Source organism: Bombus terrestris, chromosome 3 (assembly GCF_910591885.1).
Source record: "Bombus terrestris chromosome 3, iyBomTerr1.2, whole genome shotgun sequence".
Classification (NCBI taxonomy): domain Eukaryota; kingdom Metazoa; phylum Arthropoda; class Insecta; order Hymenoptera; family Apidae; genus Bombus; species Bombus terrestris.
In genome coordinates, this window is record NC_063271.1 from 9,100,309 (window position 1) to 9,119,068 (window position 18,760).

The 18,760-nt window shown below is 33.7% G+C and overlaps 1 protein-coding gene across 4 annotated transcripts; it reads left to right on the top strand.

Moving 5' to 3' along the window:
* The first annotated feature begins 2,052 nt into the window (after positions 1–2,052).
* LOC100646100 (dual oxidase) lies at positions 2,053–18,493 on the top strand. 4 transcript variants are annotated; one of them, XM_020868522.2, is made up of 21 exons: positions 2,053–2,195; positions 2,263–2,458; positions 3,883–3,963; positions 5,654–5,815; positions 8,834–9,021; positions 10,102–10,306; positions 10,380–10,546; positions 11,312–11,548; positions 11,948–12,393; positions 12,661–12,862; positions 13,364–13,690; positions 14,463–14,687; positions 14,802–15,020; positions 15,377–15,580; positions 15,664–15,976; positions 16,167–16,541; positions 16,627–16,844; positions 17,058–17,519; positions 17,622–17,777; positions 17,866–17,994; positions 18,154–18,493. In XM_020868522.2, the coding sequence occupies exons 2-21, from the start codon at positions 2,377–2,379 to the stop codon at positions 18,280–18,282; spliced, it is 4,527 nt and encodes a 1,508-aa protein (XP_020724181.1). In that variant the 5' UTR covers positions 2,053–2,195; positions 2,263–2,376; the 3' UTR covers positions 18,283–18,493. The 4 variants fall into 4 exon arrangements, with proteins under 4 accessions (XP_020724181.1, XP_048260074.1, XP_020724184.1 ...); XM_048404117.1 differs by lacking the exon at positions 2,053–2,195 and having other exon boundaries at positions 2,199–2,458; XM_020868525.2 differs by lacking the exons at positions 2,053–2,195; positions 2,263–2,458 and having other exon boundaries at positions 5,658–5,815.
* The last annotated feature ends 267 nt before the right edge of the window (positions 18,494–18,760 follow it).

The following is an 18,760-nucleotide window of genomic DNA, read 5'->3' on the forward strand; positions in this document are numbered from 1 at the left end:
AATTTTTCAATTTTGAAATACATGGTCTATATATAATCTATTACTTAAGGATGAGTATCATAGAAATTACAAAATTTTAAAACAAGTCTAATGTCGAGAAATAGCGTTGCTTAACTATTCATTTTTCTAGTCTAACTTTTACTTCAGGTGGTGTAAAATAGAAAAAAGAACACACCTGTGCGACTGTTCCCATAAGCAGACAAAGAATCTGTAATATTATTGAGATATTGCAACTGTTCCTTCATTGGTAAAACGAAACACCTGTTACATTATATTTGATATGATGTAAAGAATAGGAATTAAATACAGGTTTGGTTTGATATGTGATTCTATATCTTCTACTTCTTGAAGAATATTGTTGATAACTCAGTATTTCACTTCAGTAGTATTGTAAATGTGCCAAGATTTATAGAATGTTTTATAAAGAATGTAATTCTTCATAGATGACGTTATTTCTAAGGAAATTGAAATACCACTAATAGAATAATATTTATCGACATGCAAGAGTCTCTAGCCAGGTCTCCAATCATATATCTCATAATTTTTTCTAGAAGAAATGATCGAAGGTATTTTAACTAGTATAATAAACAATAATATGTATAAGAGGTACGTATTTATAATTAATTCTAGAATAAACTTCTTTAATTTTTGCTTTTGAGCAAGAAAATAAAAAGTTTGTCTGATCAGAGATTCTTATTTTTATGCAAAAATATCATATTTTTCATATTTTACATCGAAAATTTAAATAACTTCAAAAAGATCGTGGATTACATAGATACGGATTATCTTCAATTCACTCTGTTGATTGACTATTAACATATATTATTGGGTTGGCAACTAAGTGATTGCGGATTTGTCAATACCATCTAATGACAAAAGCGCCAATCATTTAGTTGCCAGCCCAATATACAAGATTTCCAAAACATCCATGAAGAATGAAATTCTAAAGGTACCCGACACTTTAATCTACTACATAATATTTAGAAATACTCCCAACACCTTAGTACTTTATATATTAATACCAGATCTATTATATTACACTATATACTATGGAAGTACTATATATTTCAAGACACTTCAGGTCTTGTAATACAGTATATATCTATGAATACCAAACTACTATACTATACTCTGTATTATAGAAGTCTAATTGCAAGATACTTTAAACTACTTAACACTGGAATTACTATATTATGTCTGTATCATAGAGATACCACTACGTCAAACCACTTACTTCATAATCGAGCAATATCCTCGTGTCAAGGTCACGCATGATGCCCTCTACCCGTTCTCAATTTTCAGTGTCCGGAATCAGAGGAACAGAACGCGGAACGCGAACGAATTCCTGCTAAACGTTGCCATCACCGGCTGCCAGGATGTTCTCTGCCAGTGTCCGTAGCCTGAGACGTCCCGTCATCGACCTTGAAACTTCAGGTCGGAGAACCGAGAGAGGTTTCGCCTTGGGTAATCGGTGCCGCGGACTCGAAAACTAGGCCTGTGCCTGCGGTGACGTCGTCTTCGTTATACGTCCCGATGTTGTATACGGTGAACGAACAGTGATGAGAGGCGTGGAGACGACGAGGACGAAAGAAACGCGAAGCGAGCGTGGAGGAGCAGTGAGGAGAGCAATAAGACAGAATGTGTTGGTGAACGAAGGAGAGAGAGAAAGAGGGAAGGAAAGATATGCACAATGTATACGGAGAAGGAAAGAGAAAGAAAGACAGAGGCGCGTTCGCGGTAACGAAACAAATAGGCCGGCGACTTTCACCGCGTATCCAAGAACGGCAACACGACATACAGCGAACACAGGCTGAGCGCTCTTGGCCCAAACCACTCGAGTATGAGGTGTACCCTCGCTCACCAACGTCCTCGAGGGTGGGGGGAATCCTGCTTCGAAGCCGCCAGACACGAGGCATACCCTGAGAGCCAGCGAACGGACCTCGATTCTTTTTCTTTCGCCCGTGTGTCGCACGTGTTGTCTCTATTCTCCGTGGTGGCCCGGCTACGACTTCACTGTGCCTCCATCCACCACACAGAAAGTGTCTTTTCGTTGATCTCCGCTGTTTTGATATCTCTTTCTTTTTTTGTACAGTATATGACCAAAAATTGGATAACGTTCGAGTCAGTTTGTCGCGTACCGAAGTGTGTGTCACCTTGCACGCCTTCCTCGTAGCCATTCCTCCTTTGAATAGATAGTAAGTACACAAGCGGTTCGTTATACAGAGCCGGAGGATATTTCATACGAAGCATGCATTCCCGCAGTCGACTCTGAACAGAAAGCATCGAGTAGTGCGGCAGGTTTTGTGCGCCAAGAGAGGAAAAAAGTGGTGATCAATCGTTGAAAGAAATGCACGGGTGCGTGTTGTTACGTTGACGATGACACGACGACGACCACCAGATTCGACATGGATCGACCTGCTAGTCTGGCTGCTTTTGATCATCCTGCCTGCTGGAACCGGTACGACTCTTACCTTATGATGCTAGATCGCTGCACGCGCGCGATTCCGTTATCCGCTCGAGCGAACTTGGAGCGACGAAAGTGTACCGAAAGTGAAAATGTGGAGCAATGATGTTCCAATCGAGGAGATTTCATTTTGCTATTTTATAGTTGGGAGAACCAGTGGAGTGTTTCTTGATCTCCGATATTAGCAATGAGTTTGTTTTAAAGTAAGGTATAAATATCGACCCATAGAGGTAGCTGAGAATTTTGAATTGATTGCTGAAACTGATTCATAATTAAGATCGTCTGAAAATGATATAAATAGTGGGTTTAATGAGGTACATAAATGGTTATGGATAATTATGGTAACTTTGAGAATTGAATTTATGGATAAGTATGACTTTGGATAAAGTATCATATGACTGAATAATTTTTAAGGCGTAAAGAATTTATGGTTTTTAAAGAAAAATACAAATTGTATATAGTTTTGTAAACAAGTGCCTTTCTTGTGATTTTAATAATTTAGTAATCAAATCACGTTAATTTAGTTAATTTGAGTACTGTGTAACGTAAGCTTCAACCAAATTAGATCTGAATCTTACTTCATCCTGTTAATTCTACTCTTTTTTGTTTCTAAAGGTCATTACAATTTAATTGGCTTATTTCCTCTATGAAAGAGCTTTAAAATTAATTCTACATTCGTTTCTCGATAAATGTGCAACTTGGTTGATTGTAAATTAAATCTCCTCCTAATCCCTAACGAATAATTTATTTGCATAGTTAACTGACTGATCGATTATCTTTTACCCGTGAACCACTCCACGACCAATCCTAAAAATTGTCGAGGGGGTCAGATTTTATTTGAAAAATTTTGTTTCTTTTCTAAAAGATTCCAAACAATGAATCGAACGATTCTAAATTAGGAACTTTATAAACAATAATAGGCAAAAACGATTGAACGCCTCCAAAGAATTTTGAATATTTTTAAATAAGTTCGTGATTCCAAAAAATGAACTGAACGATGAAAATAATCGAAGCAGATCTCATTTGAAAGATTCTGAATCATTCCTAAAAAAAAGTTCACGATTTTAAGAAATGAACTGAATGATCATGCCCCGAAATATTAAAAAAGTGATCGAAACAGAACTCATTCAAAATCTATTTCATTTAGTTCTTAAAAAATATATTCATAATTCCAAGAAACGATGCATAGATATATAACGCGATACATGCCTTTGAATTCATCGTACATGATCCGATCCATCTACGAGTAGTTAAAGATTTCCACTTTATTAATGTTTGTTCTTGGACCCTGTCGTGACACTTACTTTTAACATTAGAAAACTTTCATTTCGTCGAAAGAACACTGCATTTCTCGATGCAATTCGACGCTTTCTTGTTCATTATGATCTTAGAAAATGTTTTCTTGTTGTTTCTTACAGGAGTTGCGCATAGCTATGCGGATAAACAAAGGTACGATGGATGGTACAACAATCTGGCTCATCCTGATTGGGGATCGATTGGCAAGTAGTTCAAATACTATTGCTTCGTTGTCTTGTTACTCTGTTTAAATCTGTTTCCTTGTAAACAAGTAGACTGCATTCACAGTAGAATAGCATCAGATCGTTATTATGCGGTAGGACAGGGTCAAATTAGGGAAAAATTGTCTTTTAGAAGAATATCGTAAGAATACTTTTAATAAGATATTGATAAAATATTGATAATGAAACATTGAGAAATATTGATAAACTGCGAGGAAGATAGGAGGTTTGGAATTTAAAGAAACTGTTTTGTGATTATGTATTGTTTTGTTATAATTAAATGATAGAATTTAATATTTGATAGAAATCGGGGACAGTGAGATTGAACAAATTTTCAGTAATTTTGCCCAGCCTTTCGTTAATATTTATCTGTACGTTGTTACATTTGTACGATTATTAAATTTGCATTACAACATGGAAGTTGTTATAATTTAAACGGAGAAAGAAGAGAATTGTAGTTGCAAATATTTTTTGTTGACACTGTGATGCGGCTCGAATTGCAATAGCGTGCAAAGCCAATGGCGCGTAGAGTGAAAGGCGAAAAAAGTCGCTATTTTGTTTCAATATAGGCTGGTATAAAATGGCCAGCAAAAACTTTAGCACCGTGAAAGACGTAATCAGCTCTGCCGACAGAAATGTTATGGTTCTTTAAACATGAAAATCGCCGCCCCTCGATTATTATACTAACATTGATGTATTCTATTCAACATGAACGACATTGCTACTAATGATATTTAGAAAACAGTACATATCCATTAAAAAGACGAGATCCATTAAAATCACGAGATCATTGTCTTTTTATCTCTCTAGAAAAAGAAATGATTAAGTTACGAATGGGTCCTGTCGGCGACATTTGTTTTTTTATACCAAAAGAATCTTTCATTTTACGCTTTAAATGTCTGTTACGTTTTTTACGCTAATTTTCTGCCTTGTTTAAATGACACCATATCTTATAAAGTGTTCTTTCCTGCGTGTTAACTATCTATGTACTTCCTGACAGAACGCTAATAATTTAGTCAAACGTATAATGTCGTACGGAGTTCATCGTTTGTACTAATAGAGTAAGAAAAGAATAACGGAATGGTCAATTTTTGATTCGGTTCTACAGTTCTTTCACAGCATTAAAATATAAAGTATACGCTTATTTAACTTTCAATGGTTATCGTTAGATCGTAAATAAGTTATACTAGTTTGGATTAAGCTATTTACCTAATAGAGAGTTGAGGAAGCTCAGAGGAAGAAAAATACACATCGTATTATAAGTTGAGCCGAGAAATTATGAGTTTCAGAAGAGATAATTTCCTCGGGCAAAATTCTAATGAGTTCAATTCGTAATCAAAAGTTACTATAAAAATGGCGTTTAGTTTTTCAATTTTTAAGTATCTTACTTTAATTATTGTTCTGTGTTTTATGTAAAAGATGTCATTAATAGCACTTTGCCTGTGAAATACAGAATGAAAATACAAATTAAATGATACAATTGTCGGTGGCTATAGCTATGATCCATCGATATCGAAGACTTTTTAAATAATCCCAGATAACAGGGGAAATATTATTCCAAAAGACAAAAGATTTAGCGAAAGTGCTGAACGACGATGCTTTGTAATAAATAATTAGAAAAAGAAAGGAATTGATTATCATGTCGCTCTTAACACGGTTTGTACATCCGTAGACAGCAGGCTGATACGAAAGATGCCAGCAGCATATTCCGATGGGGTTTACATGTTGGCTGGCCAGGATAGGCCATCTCCAAGGAAGCTCAGTCAGCTTTTCATGCAAGGTGACGATGGTCTGCCATCCGTCAAAAATAGGACAGCATTATTTGCCTTCTTCGGTAAGAACATATCAATGTTTTTGATCATTTTAAACAGTGCATATTAATTCTCATTTAATTTCACGGAGTATATAAATCATTGTTCATCGATTGAGGCGAAATAAGTACAGATAAACGTAAAAATTAAATTATAATTAACGTCCTTCGCAAAAAAATATTCATTCACCAGAAAATAATTCTACAATTGATTCAATAAAAGGAAACGGTTCATTTATTATTTCACGCTATCTATTCCTCGATCTTCTTTGCCTAATCATAGAAATTAACAAGAATTTCATCATAGTGGCGAAGTCTGTAGACTAAACAATCCAATAAGATCGTTTTACATTTACTGCATTAGCATCGATGACTCAATCAGAATAAACCTAGGCAAATTTACGAGAAAATTATTACATTATTAGCATTTTAACAAAGAACCAAAATTACGGGATTTAAAGTATCTTTTTTCCTTTACCTATTATGAAAACAAATTTCAAAGATCTTCGTAGAAATTGTAAATTTATTTCTCTTCGATCTCACGAAAATGATCAAATTACTAGTATTTCAATAAAGAACAAAAATCATGCAACGTAAAGTATCTTTCGTTTATTTCGTTTGAAGAGAAATCCCAACGATTTCTAAAGAAATTTTCAATTATTTCTCCTTAATTCCAAATATCGGAAAAATCAATACGATTTGAGAGTAATGTCGTCATACAAGAAAATTGTCACTCGGAGATATTTCGAATGAATCAGGTAATGATAGAATAGCATGTGGAATTACCATGGCTGACGGTGCACGCATTCGAATATCTGTGCACGTTGTTGCGCAAACAGTAAGGTGTCCGGGTGTCGGAATAGAAACGAGTATCACGAGGTGCAGAGAACTTTTTGATCCACTTTTCACGGTAAAATATTCTGTGTAACGTATAATGAAGTGTGGTACACGTTGAACCGGGAATTATTGAAAATAGGGAATCATTGATTCGTATTTAATTTAGTTTTAAGAATTGTTACAATTAAGAATTGTTAATAAATAAAACTAGCAGTTAATCTGTGGATAATTATGAAAATTCTTATTTTTATTAGATCAAATTAGAAATTAGAGATGTTTTAGAAAAATGGAGCTTACATAAAAATTTATTTCTCCTGTTTCATTCAAATAATGTTATAAACACCATACTTTGGATATTTCGTATAGTTTTGTATATTACCTGCATCCTATACATTTCTTCAAGTTTAATCTTTGTCAGAAATGTATACACGTTCGTAGTCCACTAATAAAAATAACAATTTTATTAAATTTGAGTCAACTTTAGTAGGGCTTTTGCAATATGTGTGAAAAGGTTTTGTTGAATGTTTAATGATACTGTAAAAAATATAAAAATGTATTCGTAAGACTTTCGACGATATGAATTTCTGAAATTCATCAAGCACACGTGCATTTAAATTTCCATTTCACTTAGATTTCTCTGTGAAAAATTATATAGCGATATGCGTATGCATCATATCGTTATTATGTTCATTGTTTCTCTTATCAATTAAGTATCAATTCAGTATGGAACTATTAATGAACAGACAGATTAATAATGGCATCCAAGTACCAGACGTTTTTCTTAGAAACTTGCCGCATTATAATTTATCGGCATATGTACTTACATGGAATTATCCTTCAATATATTTACATAATAACCCAAAGCTTAAATACGTGGAAGTAGGAAAAATTAAACAATTTTTCTATATTTCAGTATCTTATTATGTATATGTACATTTATGAAACCGTAGCGAAAATGATAAAGGATATGTCTAACGATAATGGAAATTAAGTAAAGTGTATACAGAATACTAAATTAGTACGCAACGAACGTAGTATATATTGCAGAGATGAACCTTGGATAGCCAATTGAATTAAATTAAGAAAATCAGCTCTCAAAAGAAACATCCAGGAAAATTTCCAGACAATCCAATGTGTGTTTCATTAAATCAAATTTGATTACAACAATCATACTTAAAGAGAAACGATTCCTCTAAACTTTGAAGTAAAATTAATTAAAGCAAATCGAATTAGGAAATTCAGCATTATAATGAAATTAGATTAAGAAAATTAGAATTCAAAAGCAACGATTCTCTGATAATTCGAAATGAAAATGTTTAAGCGAAGAAAGCCAGAATTAGCGTAGTTAGTCTGATTTCTGTATATGTTATTGTGTACTCGTTTAGTATGTGTTTTCGATTTTCTATTTCTGGTGTTATGTAGTTAACATTCTCTTCTATTTTATATTTCATTCCTTGTCTTATCGTCGTTGTCCAACCTAGTTTGCCAGCTAATCTTACCTATGCGATAATTCTTTCTATCGACAATGGTACATTTAATGGTCCTATTGCTGTTATATCCTTAATTCTTTCGTTTGTTTCGCCGTATGTATGAAGTTTATTGCTCTGCTTCCGTCGTCTTGTCATAGCTTTTGGAAATATCTTCTATTACGAATAATATATTGCTGTTTTCTATTTCCTGTAATGAGTTGGTATCTAAGTGACTCGGTTTCTCTTTTCGTCCGGTGTCTTCTGGTTCATTATTTTCAATAGAAAACCAGTATTACAAAATGCTTTAGGTTTCCCAATAATTCGATCTGAATTTAATTGATTTAATTCGAATCGAGCAAAGTGAGAATTCTAATTAGATTAAACTTAAAAAATCCAAATCCGAAGCAGTCAATTGCCGAATAATTTGAAGCGAACGTGTTCGGTCTCACGTTCTCAATTTTGTCCCAAAAACCGTTGCTTAAACCGGAATTAACAAACGTCGAGGAACCAGAGCAAAGGAAAGTGCGGTCGATTCTTGAAAGAGGCGAAATGCAAAAACTGGAACACTCCCCTGAATTCCATCCGTGTCGATTGGTGTTTGCGGCGAAACTCGACAACGGAAGCGACCAAAGGGGAAAAAGTGATCCTTCGAGAACCGGTTGCGCGTTGCAACCGCTTCCTTGAGAAGTGGAACCTCGATCGCTCTTCATCGAACCTGCGTATGGAACCATTTCAGGGCAACTGGTCACGTCGGAGATAATCATGGCCAGCGAAAGTGGCTGCCCCATAGAGTACCATCGAATTGACGTGGACAAATGCGATCCGGTTTTCGACAAGGAGTGCCAAGGTAACAAGTACATTCCCTTCCGTCGGGCGGATTATGATCGGCAAACCGGACACAGCCCTAATAGCCCACGTGAACAGGTAATTTCTTGCTTTACCCGATTTTATTTATTCACCCGATTTATACATTGATAGTTGGGAATATGTGAATGATTTGCGTCGTTGAACTTTGGTTGAACATTGGAAAGCGAGGTTGCCTTGTGGTATTTTTGGCAACGTATAGTGTAATATATAATAAATGTAGTGATATTTAACTATATATGATAATTACCAAATATAAGAATATGTTGCATATTTATTATAGCGTATTTTGAGGGAATTTCGACTAGCAATATAGAAAGAGTTTCGAATTTCAATTTATTTGACTTAATATGGATTTGAATTTAATTTGAATGTAGTAGGATCTGAATTTGATTTAGACTTGAGTTTGGATATTGTTGTCTTAATATGAAAATTCGGAAATTGAATTGTATTCGAAAATTTAAATTTATATTTGAGAAAGTTCGATCGTTTTAATAAAAATAAAAAAGAAATTTTAAAATATCCAGACAACATATTTTTGATGGATATAAACTTTATTCATAATGATAGAGAAAGTAGTGGTCATTAAGAGCTCCGCAAGTTGTTTCTTGCGCTTCTTTTCAGCGTATCTTATTATTGCGCCACCGGGTAAAGCGTATTGAACATTTTTCACGAGAAATCGTGTCACATACGAGACACAGAAAACTTGTATACCCACCATAATTTCTCGTTTATTTCATTACCTTTTACGTGTAAATTCATATACGTATATATTAGATAATTCCATAATTAATGCTGTTTTTTCGACAATTAAACTTAAATTAATGGATTTTGTCATGAAAAACATACCGAAAAATGGCATTATTTATAATCTAATAATATTTAAATATAAAATTTTGGTAAAATATATGATTTTCGGGGTTTAGAAATATTAAAAAATTGGTAAAATTTTACAAAATATATAATTTTCAAATATAAGATATATAATTCCCATATATAATATATGCCAAAAATAAACATTTGTGTAACATAAAACTTTCAAATATAGCTTCAAATATAGAACGGAATTCTATTACCAAAGATTATTCAGATATTGGGAAATAAATCGTGAAAAGTAGCTCTGAATACGTGAGGTTGCAGATAAACAAAGTGACGAGTTGGATCGACGGTAGCTTCATTTATTCGAGCAGTGAAGCATGGGCGAACACCATGAGGTCTTTCAAAAACGGCAGCCTCCTTATGGAGCCTACCAGGAAATTTCCTGTGAGGAACACGATGCGTGCTCCACTTTTTAATCATGCTGTTCCACACGTTATGAGAATGCTCAGTCCAGAACGTCTTTATCGTGAGTTCAATATCTTTTATCATTGTACGTGACGATTTCAAAAATTTGTTTCATTGTGACAAATCATATCTAGTTCTTGGAGATCCACGAACGAATCAGCATCCTCCGTTATTGGCTCTTGGAATATTGTTTTATCGGTGGCATAATGTGATTGCTGCACGAATACAACTGGAGAATCCAAATATGTCTGATGAAGATATTTTTCAGAAAGCGAGACGTGTTGTTATAGGAACGCTTCAGGTTTGTTTATTGTATTTAAATAAATATTAAATACAGGCACGTGTGGCCACCTATTTATTATATATTTATCTAGTTGGATAAATTTGATATAAATCGCAAATTGTTGACTGAGCTATTGTTTTATTATAGATTATTATTGAAAAATAAGATACATATTTTTCAAACCTTAATATACACACAAATTAGAAATATTACTTTATATAACGATGAATTCATTTACTTAAAGCAACTCGTATCATCTTATATCTATCGTATTATCTACAATCTTATGGAATTTTCTCATAATTATACAGATTGCTATTCAGTATAAATTCATAAAGATGATCAGCATCTCCATATTCGATATACACATTAATTAATTCGATTACATATTAAGTATCTAACTCAATTACAACAAAATACAGATGTAACATATACTTTCTATCCATAAATTGTCACTCCGTTGTCGTCGTTACAAGTAATACTATATCATTGTCGTGTAATTGTACACCGTTACTGTAACTCGGTATACACGATGTACTAATTTCATACTACTTGAAGAATTAATACGAACTTACCGACTGTAATCCTTTATGAAATCTATGAGTATCGTCTTTATATCGTTTAACCACATTATACTATACTGTTTATTTACTTCATTACTTGTTACTTTTTATGAACATAATACAATTCGAAAGTAATCCTGTTTTTCTGCAAATTGAATTTTTAAATTAAATAGAATTTGTCACTAACAGATAGAATTAATTTTTTCTTTTTAAATTGCAGAATATTATCTTATACGAATATATTCCAATACTTCTTAATGAAGATCCTCCAACGTATACGGGATACAAGCCAGATTTACATCCTGGAATCAGTCACATATTTCAGAGCGCAGCTTTTCGATATGGGCACACGTTGATACCACCAGGATTGTATCGTCGAAATGAAAATTGCGAATATAGAAGAACTAATACCGATCAACCTGCGATTAGACTTTGTTCCACTTGGTGGGACTCCAATGCAAGTGGTGTTTAAAAACAAATAGTTTATATTAGATACAGATTATTATTATGAATATAATTTCAATTTCCAGTAAATATTCAATAACTTCCAATAATTGATAAATTTAGATTTCTAATAATTTCAAATATATTAGGTTGTCCCAAAAGTTTCTTTCGTTTTATAAGGAAATAATAGATGCACAACATTTTTTGTTTTACATTATTTTACTGAATTATATCTGATCTACTTTGTTCTACAGTTAATTCTGCATATCTTTTTATTCTACTGTTTGTTCTACAGTTAGAAATAATTCTAATAATTCTAATATTCCAGTTTTTAATATCTTATTTTTATATTTTAATTAATTTAAATGTAATTCCATTTAACTTAGGTAAAGTTATGTTTCTATATTCTTAGGAAGTTTTAACTAACAGTACGATCGAAGAACTCCTCATGGGCATGACATCACAAATAGCAGAGAAAGAGGATAATCTCCTTGGCACTGACATTAGAAATAATTTATTCGGACCTATGGAATTCTCAAGACGCGATTTAGGTGCTTTGAACATCATGCGAGGAAGGGACAACGGGCTTCCAGATTACAATACAGCTAGGGCACATTTCAAGCTACCTCGTAAGAAAACTTGGAACGAAATCAATCCGGAATTATTCAATAAAAATCCTTCGCTACTGCGTACGTTAGTAGAAATTCATTCGAATAATTTAAACAATGTGGACGTTTACGTTGGTGGAATGTTGGAATCCAGTGCCGGCCCTGGAGAACTCTTTTCAGCTGTAATTAAAGAACAGTTTCTTCGTTTGAGAGATTCTGATAGATTTTGGTTCGAAAATGAAGAAAATGGGTAAGTGGTGATGATAGCATTGATAGGTATTATATTGAATTTAAAAGTGCAGCATAATATTATACATGGCATCAAATTTTTAAAATTCTGGAAGTTTAAAAAGTATATAATAAAATTTTGTTCCATTTATAATTTATTGAAAGAAAAAGTTAATAGTAGTAAGATAACGATCCCAAATTATTAATTAGTTGCTTATATAAAAATTTCTAAAATAAATTCCAAAAGTAATATTGTGCACTGACATTTATATCATATTTTATTTTTTAGAATTTTCACAAAAAGTGAAATAGCAGATATTCGTCGGGTAACTCTATGGGACGTAATAGTAAACGCGACAGGAATACCAGCAGACGCCATTCAAAGAGGTGTGTTCAACTGGGAAGAAGGAGATCCATGTCCTCAGCCTTATCAACTCAACTCAACAATGCTGGAGCCCTGTGTTCCACTACAACGTTACGACTATTTTGAAGTAATTATTATTCATTATCATTGGTGGAAGAGATAATTAAAGTATTAATCGATATAATTACACGTACAACCGTATGCACCCTAAATATTGAATTTCATGTTACAAAAGTCATTTCTAAAATTCGCTTTTAAAAGTATGTCTTTTAAAAAGAAAGAATCTTTTATTTTTTGAACCAAAAATGCAATTGAAACACAAGAACCTAAGAGCGTAGGCGGTGTTAAATGAGCTAAATTAAAATAAGTCAAATGAGTAGGCAGTACTACAAAGAAGATACAATGCCAAATCGACATCGTATAGTCCCTCTGTTTCCCTTTACATATGTATCTCAAATTGCATTTCTTGAAACGATAACCAGTTTAACCAATTTCAAAACCCCACGATATCTCTTCCAGTCTATTATACAACATTACGTAACAAACTATCTTCCTGGAACTTCACGTTTTCCTCGTGTTACCCTATATGTACAAACTCTGAAAACTATGTACATCTATTCCATTACAGGGAAGTGAGCTGGTGTACATATACGCCTGTGTTTTTCTCGGTTTCGTTCCGATTCTTTGCGCTGGTGCCGGTTATGGTCTGGTCAAGCTCCAAAACCGACGAAGAAGACGTCTAAAAATTCTCCAAGAAGCGATACAAAAAAGGAAAGATGGTAAAATCTGCGTGGACAAAATGATCGTACGAGAGTGGTTACACGCGAACCATCGTCGTCTGGTCAAGGTGAAATTCGGGCCGGAAGCGGCTCTGCACATCGTCGATCGCAAGGGAGAGAAACTCCGCACATTCGATTTCTGCGACGTGAACACGGTCACGATAGAAGAATCGCAGGTGATTGCAGCAAACTTTTACGTTTTACTTTTTGAAGGAGAATCCAGTCAAGAAATCTTGGCTGAAACTTCGTAATTGTGTAATATTGTATAGAGTTTTACAAAGGAAACGGGCGAATTAAACACATGAAAATTTGTAGAGACTGGTTCTCTGGTTTGGCTCACCGATTTCAACGAGCCGAGTTGATATGCGAAACCCATGTAATTCCACGCTTTCGTGCGTTTAAAAATGTTTCTTGCTTCATAAGATGGAATTACGCTGGTTATTGTTAATATGATTAGGGCAATGTTTTACTGTAGTATAGTGTCATTATCGTGATTCATTAATCAATTAGATTGCTAAATTTTTTAAAATAATTAAAATAAGAATGTGTTTGACTGAAAAATTCAAATATTGTATAGTAGAAAATACGTCTATTTAGGAATTAATCATTTTTCTTACAATATAGTATTTTACAAAACTCAGTCTGTTTCAGTCAACATGTTGATATTCAAGTGGTTTTTAGTAAAATATTTGTAAATTCTATTTATTTTTCTACACTTTCTAAGTTGTGCATAAAATATGTTTCATTAAAAATAACTTTACTAACAATGGTCTAGCGTGCTTGAAATAGAGAGCATTCTATATATTATTATTACGTAGAATCAAGGGATTCTCCCTCTTATCATTTTCTATTTCGTTAGGCAAACAAAAATTAATATTAAAAATGTTCCTAACATTTTGCGTTCTTCGCACAATCTTCTGTACAACATATTAATTAATATTTATTTAGGAAAACGAGAATGGTCATCGTAAGGCGTTGGTTCTATTGCGGATACCGCGAGACTACGACCTTGTCCTTGAACTGGATTCACTGGCCTCGCGTAGAAAGTTCATTGCGAAACTGGAGGCATTTCTGGCGTCCCATAAGAAGCACTTCACCCTGTCCCAAGTGAGTAGGGACATTATGCTTGCAAAAGCGGAAACGAAGGAACGCCGCCAAAAGAAACTCGAGCAGGTACTTTTTTGTATTCTTAGTTCGAATCGACTCCTATTTCGCCTTTTAAAGCTTTCAACGTATCACTTCCCGCTTTGTAAACTATGTAAGGCTAGTTTTTTCCTTTTCTGACAGTTCTTTAGGGAAGCTTACGCCCTGACGTTCGGTTTACGACCTGGTGAAAGGCGACGACGATCCGAAGATAGCGACAGCGGTGAGGTCGTTACCGTGATGAGGACGTCGCTTTCTAAAAGCGAATTTGCGAGCGCGCTTGGAATGCGTGCAGACGCTGTATTCGTAAAGAAAATGTTTAATATAGTCGATAAGGACAGGGACGGTCGTATCTCGTTTCAGGTAAAAGGCGTTGAATTTTGGAAATGGAATTTTTAAGTTTTCGCACCTTTATACAACATATTTGTGCGACATATTTTATATGTATTTTAAGTTACAGTTTCTTTGACTAATTAGTGCTTTCGGTTGATAAGCTTCTCATTTTCGTTTAAAGAAAACATTACGTTATTAAATTATACCAATTATTTAATTAAAATTTTAATTAAAATTTAGATTAAAGTCTTAGCTTAGATTGTATTCAAGCTTTAAAGATTAAAAATAATATATTAAGTGGTTAAAAAGCAATAACCAAAAGCTAAGAATTCATCCATTTTAATAATATATCAAGGAATTAAAACTTAAATATATCTCCATTTTAGGAATTTTTGGACACTGTTTTATTATTTTCACGCGGGAAAACCGAGGACAAATTAAGAATAATCTTTGACATGTGCGACAAAGACAGTAACGGAGTCATTGACAAGGAAGAGTTATCAGAAATGCTCAGATCTTTGGTAGAAATTGCACGCACAACTAGTCTATCAGACGATCATGTTACAGAATTAATCGATGGAATGTTCCAAGTAAACTTTCAACTCCAAAATGTCTATCGTTAAAGTATCCGTATCCAGAACATCGATTGCATCTCCAATATGGTTTCTTTTAGGATGCCGGACTCGAGAGAAAGGATTACCTCACGTACAACGATTTCAAGCTGATGATGAAAGAGTATAAAGGCGATTTCGTTGCGATCGGTCTCGATTGCAAAGGCGCGAAGCAGAATTTCCTCGACACATCGACCAATGTAGCTCGTATGACAAGTTTCCATATAGATCAACTTCCACCAGAGGATTCGAAAACCTGGGCTAAAAAACAGTGGGACGCTGTTTCGACATTTCTTGAGGAAAATCGGCAAAATATTTTCTATTTATTTGTTTTCTATGTCACAACCATCGCTTTATTCGTCGAAAGATTCATTTGTAAGTTTCTTTTTGGTTATTTTAAACCTAGGATTACCGAATCTGTCCAAATATGTAATAAGTTCCTTTTTTAACTTACACTTTTCTTTACAATTGAACAGCTTACTGAAAAAAAAGGAACTATAATAAATACATGCATAGGTACTGAATATATTTTCTAGGGAAACAATTGAATCGTTCTAAATTTTAGACTATTCCTTTATGGCTGAACACACGGATTTGAGACATATTATGGGAGTCGGAATCGCCATAACTAGAGGATCTGCAGCAGCCTTGTCTTTTTGTTACTGTCTACTTCTTTTAACGATGTCACGCAATCTTTTGACTAAGCTCAAAGAATTTTCTATTCAACAATACATTCCTCTTGATTCTCATATACAATTTCATAAAATTGCTGCGTGCACTGCGTTATTTTTCTCCGTTTTGCACACAGTGGGACACATGGTGAACTTTTATCATATCTCGACTCAACCATTAGCTCATCTTCGATGTTTGACCAGCGAACTTAGTTTCCCAAGCGATGCTCGGTTGACAATATCGTTTTGGCTTTTTAGAACAGTAACAGGTAGATATTTAGCTTAATTTTTATTTACTACAAATTACTTAATAATCATATAAATGTTTTAAGTAACACTAAATTATTTTTACAGGTTTAACTGGGATCTTGCTATTCGTTGTAATGACAATCATTTTTGTCTTTGCTCACCCAACTATTCGTCAAAAAGCGTATAAATTTTTCTGGTCCACGCATAGCTTATACGTAGTTCTATATGCATTGTGTTTAATACACGGTTTGGCTCGTTTGACTGGCTCTCCGCGATTTTGGATTTTCTTTGTTGGCCCTGCCATTATTTATTCTCTAGACAAGGTAAATTGAGTGATTATTCTATTTTATTTTATTGATTCTATTATTCAGATTTATAATTTTATCATCTAATTCTTTTACTAACTAGCTGCGCCTTGTGATAATTTACTTTCCAATTTTCATACATAATAATTACTGCTATTAATTATTATATTATTATTTTACATTTTTTAAATTAATAAATTCCTTATTAATCATTACACTATTATTTTTAAGATGGTGAGTCTCCGTACCAAATGTATGGCACTGGACATCATCGAAACGGAACTGCTACCTTCAGACGTGATTAAAATCAAATTCTACAGGCCACCAAATTTGAAATATTTATCCGGTCAATGGGTTCGTCTTTCTTGTACCGCATTTAGGTCGAACGAATTTCATTCGTTCACCTTGACTTCTGCACCACACGAGAACTTTCTCTCGTGTCACATTAAGGCGCAGGGACCGTGGACTTGGAAATTGCGCAATTACTTCGATCCCTGTAATTATAACCCGGAAGACGAGCACCCGAAAATAAGAATAGAAGGACCGTTCGGTGGTGGCAATCAAGATTGGTACAAGTTCGAGGTCGCTGTGATGGTTGGCGGTGGCATTGGTGTCACTCCCTACGCCTCCATGTTGAACGATCTCGTGTTTGGAACTTCTACCAATAGATACTCTGGAGTTGCTTGTAAGAAGGTAATTATAACTGAATTTTATCGTACTCAGATAAAAAAATGATATTTTTGCATAATATAAATATTTAATAATGTTTATGTTATTATATTTTATTAAATTTAGGTTTATTTCCTTTGGATTTGCCCTTCTCACAAACATTTCGAATGGTTCATCGATGTACTAAGAGATGTCGAGAGGAAGGATGTTACGGACGTGTTAGAAATTCACATATTTATTACGCAATTTTTTCACAAATTCGATTTACGTACAACCATGTTGGTAGGTTATTGCACAGTTGTAATTACTTAGTTGGGAAATTACATTTTTATTATATAAACACAAATTGAATTAAATTTCTTTGTTACAGTATATTTGTGAGAACCATTTCCAAAGGCTGTCCAAGAAAAGTATATTCACTGGGTTAAAAGCGATAAATCATTTTGGTAGACCCGATATGACGTCGTTTCTAAAATTTGTTCAGAAAAAGCATAGCTACGTAAGTGTTAGAATTACTTTCGCTTAATTAATACACATTAGAATATTTAATCTTAAAATTAAATAAATTATCACGAATTAAAATGAAACGTTATAAATGTTATTTAAAAAATTAAATATACTAATCTAAATTTTTGTTTTAATTAAAATGTTGCCGTAGGTTAGTAAGATAGGAGTATTTAGCTGCGGACCGCGTCCTCTGACAAAGAGTGTGATGTCATCCTGCGACGAAGTGAATAAAGGTCGACGCCTGCCGTACTTCATTCACCACTTCGAAAACTTCGGCTAGTCTAATTGATATCATTTCAAGAAAAGAGTAGAAGAAGAAAAACGATGGACTCTATCGTGAATCTCGTGCAATTCTATCGAGTGTACATATTTATGCGCGTACGCGCATGCCTTATTTATATAACAAATATTATATTTCTTATTTATGATTACAAAAGAATGAAAAAATATTTGTTTCTTCAATTTACGTATGATAAAGTCAGTATTATTAACGTTAGCCCTATTGCGTGATATGACATTGATAAGCAGAACTGATCAAACTGGGTGAGAGGATTTTCAAGCTCATTATCCTGGAACTCCTACATATCTCTTTGAATTAAACATCTTTTTAACCGCTTAAGGATTGAATTTTTATTTAAATTGTATCAAAAATCTGTATCTCTTTTTCTATTAATTTATTTTATTATTTATTATTTAAATATAATTTGAATTACGAAATGATTCTAAATTTAAGAAAATTTTCCTTCTGGAAATGTCAA

What these genes read in the sequence shown, in the direction of transcription:
- LOC100646100 (XM_020868522.2), top strand. Translation starts at nt 2,377, where the DNA reads ATGACACGACGACGACCACCAGATTCGACATGGATCGACCTGCTAGTC. An exon ending in CCACTTGGTGGGACTCCAAT is followed by an intron (nt 11,549 to 11,947) that starts GCAAGTGGTGTT and finishes CTATATTCTTAG; the next exon opens with GAAGTTTTAACTAACAGTAC. An exon ending in TTATTTATTCTCTAGACAAG is followed by an intron (nt 16,845 to 17,057) that starts GTAAATTGAGTG and finishes ATTATTTTTAAG; the next exon opens with ATGGTGAGTCTCCGTACCAA.